Consider the following 10,726-nt stretch of genomic DNA (forward strand, 5'->3'; position numbering starts at 1 on the left):
AAGGCTTTTAACCCATCATTAATGATGGCTCTGCAATTAGATGTAAGTGCAGGGATGGTATATAATCACAAGTCGAAGGGTGAAGAGAAGTTTATAGAGAAATTTCAAGGTCAAGCTTTTGCTTTTCTGGGCAACCATCAATGACTACTGATTCCCATGAGAGAAAAATGATTACAAGAAAAGATGATGAGTTAAAAAGAATAAAAAACATCAGCAACCATGCATATATATCAAAGTTTTAATTCAAAGCTATCTAGTTTATATATATAGCCCACAAGGCCAACAGGTACAAAAATTGTTGAAGTACTCTCCGATATCTATATTAATTATCGGCCGCTTCTATTTACAATCCACCAAAAGAAAAGAGGAAAAAAGAGAAGAGAAAGAAATCCTCATTTTCTTCACCATTGCTATGGCTAAGAGGAGAAGTTAATTAATCATGCCAACAAAGAAGCATGATCACACATCTCCTAATAATGTAAAGCTTAGCCCTTTGCTCTCTAAGGACACCTCCTAGCCCTCTGCTTGAGAACCTTCTCTTTGAAGCTCCCATGGTAGCACTGCTCATCTTCATCTTCTTTCTTTAGCTTAGAAGACAGAAAGAGAGAAAGAAAAAAACTGGTTTTTAAGTTGGTAAAAATAAGTTGCTTTAGTTTGAAATGATGTGGGGGTGTGAAGGGGGGTTCTTATAGTAAGAAGAGGGCGTGGTCCAGGCTCAAATTGGTCTAACAAAGAGCCAACGNCACACATCTCCTAATAATGTAAAGCTTAGCCCTTTGCTCTCTAAGGACACCTCCTAGCCCTCTGCTTGAGAACCTTCTCTTTGAAGCTCCCATGGTAGCACTGCTCATCTTCATCTTCTTTCTTTAGCTTAGAAGACAGAAAGAGAGAAAGAAAAAAACTGGTTTTTAAGTTGGTAAAAATAAGTTGCTTTAGTTTGAAATGATGTGGGGGTGTGAAGGGGGGTTCTTATAGTAAGAAGAGGGCGTGGTCCAGGCTCAAATTGGTCTAACAAAGAGCCAACGATGGGGCATGAAAGGGCGTGCGACTGCCCCCTAACCCACCATTCAACACCATATGGACCCTACGCTCAGTTGGGAATCCATGCATAAACCCAACACCAATTTGATAACAAAACAAATCCAAACGAAAAAACTTTTCTTTATCTCTCTCTCTTTCTCTAATGGCCATGTCATACATGATACATACTCTATAGCCTATCTCATGTAGCCGTCAACAACCAGCACAATGGGTCGGCCATTGCTTCAATAAGGTAGCCAATGACCAAGTTTGTGGGCTACCTTTCAATTTCTTTTGGTGATGAGGTTATTATACTTTGATGATGAGATTTTAATTCTCTTTACTATATGTATAAACTTATCCACCTAATTAGGCAATAGGCCTTTTCAGTTGAATCCTACATAACAATGCATACTAATGAGCATATTCTTCATTAATTTAAGGTTATAATGATCTAATCTTATCATGTTGACTCTAATACAACATCATCCAAGTGGGGACATGCCTATCAATTGCAAAATGACTCAGATTTCGGTATGAATTTGTATTTTCCTTTTTGACGTTATACAAAGAATTATATTTTAACCTCTTGATTTTTTTTTTATATAACCAGGATGTCTGTGTCAACTAGTGTGCACCTTAACTAATCATCGAGACTCATTGAACATCATACAAACTTGATATTTTTGATAAGCTACAAATGTGAGAGGTGATCCTACGATAATTTGAATCTAAAAAATCAATAAAGAGAGTAAACCTTCTTGACCACCAGAAGAATCCTTAGGATTAACTCTTGAATTTGTTTCTTGGTTTAGTTAATGACAAAAGAAAAAGACTTGCATTCATCATTTCGAATGAGAAAGAAAGCAATAAAAGTTTAGTTGAGACTGACTTCTTATTAATAGCAAAGAGAATTAGGTGGCTTTGGCTTTATGTCTATGTCCATGAATAAGATGTCAAAAAAAATATCTCATTAATTGTAATATATACTTCAGGAATATTGCTGAATTATATTTCACAATTATTTCTTTTAAATACATATCAGATGAACATACGTATGGATGATGTAACATATTTCATATATGCAAGATTCTGATCTCTTGTCTAGTCATATCCCTAAGAAATATTTAACGTGGGTTAAACTTAAATAAACAAGGATTAAAATCGCAAGACATAATGATAATCTTGAATATCAAATATCTGAATGTAATGGGTAGTGAGTTTGAACGCACATTGTATTGTTGTAGGTTGAGAATTAATGAAGCTAAACCATATATTACAGTGTAAACTGGCGAGGAGACAAGATGAGAATAAGATCCCACCGACAATGTAATTCTTGAGATCTGCCAGGAATTTGAATCTAATTTACATCTGGCTTAACGTAAGTTGAAATTTGAAAGAAACATTTGACAGGGTGGTCACATTTATTAGTGTGTTGAGAGATAAAAGAAATATATAAGAGTGATCATCAAGCATATATAATTTGCATATACTCGCACAATTCTTATATATTAAAGTTAGGATCGAGTTGAAAACCTTCAAATTTTAGCTTGTTGCAGGAGTTGAACGTCACTTCCGCCATGAAAAACATGAAAAAGACAACACAAAGTGTTCCCAAGACTCGCCAATTCCTACACTGTAATTAAATACTAAAAAGATGGTGAAATTTCAAGGTTATGACCAAGATTCCATTCTTATATATATATATATATATTGCAGCATTAACAATAAGCTTAAGAAAATTAATTAATGGCTCAAAACCCCACCAAGGATTGATTAAAGAAAGATAATTAAAATCATACTTCATCAAAAACAAAAAGCACCACTTGCTTGGTCTCGTGCTTCCCCCATTTAACTTATATATTAACACCAATATGATTCCAATAAACTATTTTATCATCACTCTCTTGTAGTATTCTTCTTTGAAGAAAGAAATAAAAAAAAATGGGTTCAAGTTGTCAATCTCATTCAGGAGCTCATAAGCAATACCTTTAATTTGTTGCCCTTACTGGTCATCGGTCATCCGTCGATTTTTTTTAACTGTAGACAAGATATTAAGATACTACACCAAATTGTTTATATATGTACTTTGATTATGCGACTCAAAAGATTGAGATTTGATATAGATGATCAAAGAAAGATTACAGCTTCTAAAAAGACAAAGAATAATGTGTTAAATATAGATTCATTTTGTGTATATGAGGATGGGTAAATCCTGAGCAAAGAACCAAAATATCACCTGCCATCTTTAAGGTCAAAGCTCAGTTGGGAATTTTCATTTTCGCACTCTTTTAGGCAAAGTAATCGGTATTAAACAGCTCGTTGATTAAGACAATTGGGTGTTTATTAATTATTATTACGGACCAAATGTTAATTTTCGAATAACAAGTTCATCAGTTTCAGGGTTATATTCTACAATGTCGGCCAACGAAAGAAAATAAAAAATAAAAAAAGAAAAAGTTAAAATCAGGATGTTTCCACAGGCAGGTAGACCAACAATTCCCTAGGTTTATATGTAGTGTAGAACTATATATGTCTTGATTAATTAAGATAAAACATACAATATTATTTATTTGTTTTATAAGATCATATGATATAAGCATTTATTATCATCACCATAATTGATAATATAATTTTATTATTATATATATATATATATGCGTCCAGCTTATATAATTAAAATTTTTTTGTATATGTTTCCATGAAATTTCTTCCTCTTCCAAATTGAAAAGAGAGACCAGTTTGAAAAATATATATCGTAGTTGCTTCGTGGTTCCATGCAGAATAAGTAATATTATCATGGAGTGATAAACACCCAAAAAACTTTGGGAATTCAAAAAAGCTGGAGACAATAATAATATTGATCTACGAATTGCGCTATAATCAACGTGTTACAGGCTTGAATTCAAGTTTCTCATGTTGGGTTTGTTGTACTGCATCTGCATGTTTATAAAAATGGCTTTGTTGTACTGAACACTGAACAAGAAAGGTCAGAGTTGCACGTGAAGTTCTCGTGATTAACAATGCCATTGCCTCCGATAGACTCAACATTATATATTTTCTTATCTTATATCACTTAAATAATCAGTTAGTACTCCATCACCATACTTCTTCGTGGTTCTTTATTAAGTAACTCCCTTCCCACATGCTGTGTTTCTATCACTTTCCCCTCAATAATTACAAGTTTAATTAATTAATCAACTCTTCAATCACTCAAATGGAACTACTAAACAACCCAGTTGTCTTATTTCACACGTAATCATGCAAATTAATTTTCCATTAACTTTGCTTAATACGAAACTTGCTTGTAGTTGTTTGATAACAGCGTTAAGTTAATGTTGTACGAAATTATCACATCAAATTGTCTATAACGTTGACTGAACTCCATTGCCAGCAGGATCACTGCTGGTTGTAAACAACATTAAGGTTACAGCCAGTTAATTAAATGCATATTATACCCGCTCAATGTATATGTTAGTTAATAATACAAACAAGAATTTAACATAGGGAGGTATACATGAATATATTTTATAAAAATAAATTCATAACATAATAATAGAATAGTATCAGTTAAGTTTATATATACTACATATACTGTATAATATAATAAATTTACATATTATTCTCACACTAGTTTCATTTGAAGACCTTGCAAACTGTAGGAAAACTAGAATGCTTCATGGCAGTTTCACTTCATTAAGTACATTCTGTAAATATATTATTTAAGGAGTTTGCACGTGCGTTTAAAGAATTCCAGGTATGTTTCTGTAAGACACCAGCTAATTTCTTCCATCCCAAGTCATTATTCTATTTCCACTATCACAGTCCGTTAAAATTAATGCACAAAATTTACATAAAACAGGGGAAAAAATTATTTCTGTATTTACACTCTTCATTCTTCTCTGGGAATCCACCTGCTCCACCATAAACTCTTCCTTCGCTGGTTAAGTTCATCCATACTCTCATTCAATGTTCTCACAATCTTCCTCTGCAGTTTAAGGGCTGCGGCAAGAGCATTTCTTTGAGGACTTGCCTTCTTCTTTGGCTCCATTTCCTGCACAATCAAAAAAAAAAAAAAAAAAAGGATTGTCTAGTTGCAATTCTTCAAAAAGAAATATGATTTCCAAATTTAAATGTAGTTCAGACACAGACTCTTAGTTCCTGAAGCTGAGCTTCTGTGAAACCGCCTTCCTTCTGGGTTCCAGATTTTGCCATTCGCTGAATTATCCACTGGGCAGCTTCACTGTAATCCTGCTGCGTGGCTCGAAAGAGCTGCAACCTCAAACTCTGCATGATGGACAAAGCTAGTAACCCTTCCCTATCAAAGTAGGGATGAGCTAGAGCGGCTTTTGCACTGAGTCTTTGACGTGCTTTGTACCTAACCATTGATGTCAAAAGTTCCCATCCTATGCCACCATCTAAATCTAATAATACAAAGCCCTTACGGAGGTCAGGGCTGGCACGAGGCTCTACAGTTTTCCTCCATGCATTCAAATTATAATCACATCTCTTTAGCTGACGGTTGAATTGGACAAGGCTATTGTCAGTGCGTAATGTTGGGAATGCCTATAAGAACAAAATAGTAACATTATGATCTGAGCTAAATCTGAAAACTCCAGCAAAACTGCTGTCACAGATGAGTTTAGTCCACGTAGCCCTGCATTATTATCTATGAAATTTACATCTGGAAATATCAAATAACTCTAAAGAATGTCATAAGTCATCTGTAATTTTAAGAGCTAATCTTCAGGAACCAGAAATTAAGGATTCAAAATTCATCAGGTTCCAATACTTTAATTTTTTAAAATTGCATAATCCAATTTAGCACATCCAGCATTTCATAATAATCTATAGCATTTTAATGAAAACTTCCAGAGTTTACAACCTACAGATTTAAAGCACTAAATGGATATAGTGCTGCTATACTATCTTACAAAACATTAGCTGTGTTACTGTTGCAGAAAATGGACTACCAGGTGGTAACCATCTTACTAAAATGCAATACTTCTAAATTATAACCTATACTGCGAGTGTATGAATTTTACTATGTTAAGTCAGTAAATAAGTATTTACTAATGCTGCTCAGCAATACGTACCATTTGCAAGAATATGAGGCCAACACTGTAGATATCAAATCTATCTGGCAAATTCAACTGCTCAACAAGCAACAAAACATTAACAAAACCAACAAAAAAGAACCTAATTTTCCCTGAAAGGGAAGCTAATTAATGAAAATGAAGTTGAGGTGATCCAGAGTAGATATTGAACCTGCCATAGGACAGGGGAAAGAGCAGTGGCAACTGGAGCTGAGGGAGCAGATGGAGTTTGTGTGCTCATGATGTATTGCTCCGGTGCAGCATACCTGAAAAAGATGAACCAAAAGAAGGTCATGAATTCCATATGACAAAAAAAAAACATCGCATCATATTAAGTGGGATGCAAATATTTGGTATCTAATAAATATGAAAACTTGGGAGGTATATTTTAAAATATAAAATTGATTCCTACATCACAAGCATTTGGGAATTTTCAAGAAGTCTGCCAGATATCATGCTAAAATAGAATAGCTGGTGATTTTGCTAAATGATGAAATGCTTGTATATCAGACAACTACAAACTTTTTCATTTGTGTTTTGTATTTGAATCTAAGTGGCACCTGTCGTCAACAATCATGTACAAGTAGAATTGTACTAGAAAATGAAACTGAACCGTTATTCCTCCATTTGTTTCAAACCACTTAACTCTAAAAACATTTCACCTTTCTCCTAGAATTGAATTTCAAAACCTGGAAAAGAGCAGTGAGAATACTGGAACTAGCAAGTGGCAACCATAGGTTGTTTATATTTCCATGAATACTGTATAAGCCGTTGTTGTTCATTTTTCTTTGAAACTGTCCCATCATGTTTCCACAGCAAATAACTGATTTCGTTTAATACTTTTTTCTCATTTCCTTTTGATGCACAAGCATGTAGCACACCAAACCATGCCATCCAAACACAACTTCATATAGTTGTGTTCAATTCATATTTCAAATTATGGCATCTTGGATTGTTATATTAAACCCTCGTTTCATTTCCTTACGTTATAGTTCCAATTTCTCCATATTCCAATTAGTAACTGGAATAGCATTGATGATGTCAAGTAACATGCTCAATTTGATGAGTTCTTACACCCTATTCAATTGTCTGTACACTTTTCTAGGATGCCAAGGAGAAAGAAAAAGGCTTTAATAAGTAATCGACCTAACAGTCTTTTCCAATGTCATGTCCTTGTATCTGTCATATTTGATATAGATATTGATAATCAAAATTTATCTTGGATATAAAATTCAAATTAAGACACATTTATTGAGCATTGGATTTAGAGGAATGCCAGGACACTCTGTTTTCACACTTTCTTCCACAATCTATCACTCTCCTTTTGACATGTATACAAGAGACAAAGCGAAAAGTTGACAGCATAATTTTAATTTGTCTCTTGTACATGTGTCAAGAAGCAAGTGTGAGAAAGATAGTATTCTCAGCATATCTCTTGGATTAATGACCTCGCATTGTCACAATCTAGTACACAACATGTTGGCCAACTGCAGCGACACATTTAAAACCTAAACACTGTCCCTAAACAATTATAAGTTAAACAATTAAGTCTCTGAAGTTAAAAAAGGCGGAAAAAGATTGACTTCAATAAAACTATTTTAAATGTTCTAGAAATTACCAAGCAATTAACAGCAGAAAAATTAAAGACACATTTATTTATTTGATAGAGGACGTCAATTACTGGGAAATTCTTTGCTGATAAACATATAACTGGTAACAGTTTTCCTCAAGTCAGTTATCAGACAGTTGCTCATAGCATGTAACAGGAAAGAACATACCTTGGATCCAAAAGAAACTCCTTTGGAATATAGTTTATGCCCACTCGCAAATCTGCTGCGGCTCCAAGATCAATGATCTTGAAGGTACGAGAACCTGGCGTGTTTCAAATGGCAGCAAGAAGCTACGAACCTTAGTAAAATCAAACTCATTCATCTTTTTCATTGACTAATATGAGGATTGGATTTTATTACCTTCTGAGAAAATAATATTCTGTGGCTTAATATCCCTGTGAACAATCCCTGTCGAATGAAGGCCATCCAATGCAAACAGGACCTGTCTCATGATAGTTTGAATGATTCTATTTTCCCTTTCTATTCCCTTAGGCAAGTTCTGGACCTCTCCAAGAATCATAGTTTCTACCTGACGTTTGAACCATCACTATAGTTGGTATTTGTGAAGCTAAATTGAACCAAGATTGATTTGTTGCAGCATTGTCAAAAGGAAGAAACAAATTTAAATGGAAAGCTCTTCGCATTTCAATAACAACATATTTCTTTTAGAAAAAGGTAGTTTCATCTAATCTCAGAGGGGAAAGAACAACAGTTTGACCAGGTAACGAGAAGGCCAACTCAGAATGCTGCAATAACATCTTTGGAAACATGAATGGTTTTCTGAAAAGATTTAAGCCATGAATTTCTCAGACTTGGCATGGTAGGTTTGACAAAATATTCCTTGGGTCAATGAACGAAAGAATTAACTCTGACAGCTTATAGAATACATAAAAGGCTGATGAGAGGAAGTACCAACATTGTAGGGAAACTCTCTACTTAGCATCAAATCTGCAAGTGTGGCCTCTCCTTCATACTTCCATACAAGCCAGTATTCACCATCTTTTTTTGATGAACTCTGAAACCAATTCCACAACAACAATTCTAAGCACAAGAAAGGGAAAATAAGAAAACATAAATCGGCATAGACTATCAAAGTGTATTTATTAACTTCTTGAGATAATAATACCCTTAATACATCAATGGTAGAAGTAATCATAATAGAGCAACACCTCAAGAAAGCCATATAGAAAATCAGCACAGCAATTTGCACAAGCTCTTCGTACACGCTCGTTCATCCAAATTTCCACTGCACCATATTCGGTAGCCTTCTTCAATACCAAGTCACCTTCCTTCTGGTCACGGCCAAAAACTATAAATTAGCATAATATATTATCTACTTAATAAAAATTTAGATTACCAAACTGTCAGAGGAAAGCATCATATAGAAAGCATTAAAAATTGTTTTCATCTCTTATCATTTAAAGCCAATTAAAAAAAAAAAAAAAAAATCAATTCTCTACAGGACTAGTGCGTAAAGAATCTATAAAAATTCAATTCAAATAAATTACATTCATACAATCATAGTTTAATTAACTTATTAAAGTGAAAGTTAATTATCTTATCAGACATTCCATACCTTGGAAGAAGGGTTCTTAGCCAAGGATACCCTGTAAACTACACCGAAAGCTCCCTCACCCAACTTCTTCCCTAGAACAAAATCATCCTGCCACCAAAACCAAAAGTATTAATGAACCAAATAAACAGCTAAAAACTACAAATTAAAGAAACAGAAAATCACAGACCTTCCTATAAGTAGTTCTAAATAACCTCTCAACAAAAGCAAGCACAAACATGTCAAAAAATCCAGGAGCCACACCAGGGGTGGCCCAGAGGTAAGAAATAGCACCAAGAGCCAGAGCTACTCCAGGGGCAGTAACAGTTAGCCCATTGGACTTGGGCAAAGTACTACGGTATATAAAATCACCACACTCCATCACTGTGCACGGTAACCCCACTCCAACACCAACAACAAGATCGCGAACTGCATCAAGCAACTCAACTTTTGACTTGACAATGTTTGAGATAGTGTTAATTTTTGAAGAGGGTTTGGTTAATTTTAGTTTCAGTTTTTTGCCAAAAAATGGGGATGAGGATGGGGGTTTTGATTTGAGAGTACGGGGACTAATGAGTCCTAAAGTAGTACTTCCTGAGGCAACCGTGGCCATGTTTCTGCAGAGTGAGCTCTCGGCTCTGCTTGCAGTTTGTGGGGGCAAAGACTGGGATTCTTTTCCTTGAATATGCTTCAAATTTAGACCACTCGTTTCCAATTTTTGTCTGAATAATTTTTTTTTTTTTTTTTTTAATTGGGATTTCGTTTTATGGTTAGTTTTTTCTGGTATTTTTGTGGAGGGAAAGCGGTGATTCTGGATTGATCAAAAATATCCACCACAAGTTATACGTGGACATACTTATTGGGTTGGGCCGGGAATTTTTATTATTACTATTACAACTCTTAACAACATTCTTAATTGCTTTAGGTCGGTTTGATTCATTATTCTGATATTTTTTAGAATAATATTTTAAAAAAAGTAAAATTGGGTAGTACTACGATGTAGGATTTGAAAATAAACAAAAATATACCCCTAACCCACACATTAAGCACGGACAGCTGGCTACCATCACCGGAGGGTGGCCGGAGTCGCCGTATCGGCGCACGATCGGTTAGATCTGACCGATCGTGCACCCATATAGCCTTTTCTAGCCAGATCAATAGCCAGATCTGGCGGCAATTGGTCAGCAACGATGGCCAAAGATACGACCGTCATTGATGGTCAACGACGGTCATATCTTGGCCGTTTGTTGATGACTGGCCATTGACGGTAAGATCTGGCCGCATTTGGTCATCAACGATGGCCGAAGATACGGCCTTCGTTGACGATTGGCTACGGCCAAAGATCTGGCCAGCCGTAGATCTGATCGGAAAAGGCTAGATCGGTGCACTACCGACCAGATTCAGTCGGTAGTGAGCTATTATACCAGATTCTGACGGTGGTGGCCAGA

The 10,726-nt window shown here is 35.1% G+C and overlaps 3 protein-coding genes across 4 annotated transcripts; all 3 read right to left on the bottom strand.

Moving 5' to 3' along the window:
- Window positions 1-292: 292 nt before the first annotated feature.
- LOC116124894 lies at window positions 293-590 on the bottom strand. Its single transcript, XM_031410652.1, has one exon. It carries the CDS (start codon window positions 572-574, stop codon window positions 434-436), a length of 141 nt encoding a protein of 46 aa, XP_031266512.1. The 5' UTR covers window positions 575-590; the 3' UTR covers window positions 293-433.
- Window positions 591-725: 135 nt separating this feature from the next.
- LOC116124895 lies at window positions 726-873 on the bottom strand. The gene has a single exon (XM_031410653.1). The coding sequence runs from the start codon at window positions 855-857 to the stop codon at window positions 726-728; it is 132 nt and encodes a 43-aa protein (XP_031266513.1). The 5' UTR covers window positions 858-873.
- A 3,839-nt stretch (window positions 874-4,712) lies between these two features.
- Window positions 4,713-9,949, bottom strand: LOC116124899 (serine/threonine-protein kinase STN7, chloroplastic-like). 2 transcript variants are annotated; one of them, XM_031410656.1, is made up of 10 exons: window positions 9,469-9,949; window positions 9,303-9,389; window positions 8,896-9,018; window positions 8,643-8,741; window positions 8,087-8,255; window positions 7,895-7,988; window positions 6,289-6,382; window positions 6,117-6,173; window positions 5,173-5,586; window positions 4,713-5,074 (listed from the first exon to the last, which is right to left on the bottom strand). In XM_031410656.1, the coding sequence occupies exons 1-10, from the start codon at window positions 9,889-9,891 to the stop codon at window positions 4,913-4,915; spliced, it is 1,722 nt and encodes a 573-aa protein (XP_031266516.1). In that variant the 5' UTR covers window positions 9,892-9,949; the 3' UTR covers window positions 4,713-4,912. The 2 variants fall into 2 exon arrangements, with proteins under 2 accessions (XP_031266516.1, XP_031266517.1); XM_031410657.1 differs by having other exon boundaries at window positions 8,087-8,251; window positions 8,639-8,741.
- Between the last annotated feature and the right edge of the window lie 777 nt (window positions 9,950-10,726).

This window comes from Pistacia vera, unplaced genomic scaffold (assembly GCF_008641045.1).
Source record: "Pistacia vera cultivar Batoury unplaced genomic scaffold, PisVer_v2 Contig1579, whole genome shotgun sequence".
Lineage (NCBI taxonomy): Eukaryota > Viridiplantae > Streptophyta > Magnoliopsida > Sapindales > Anacardiaceae > Pistacia > Pistacia vera.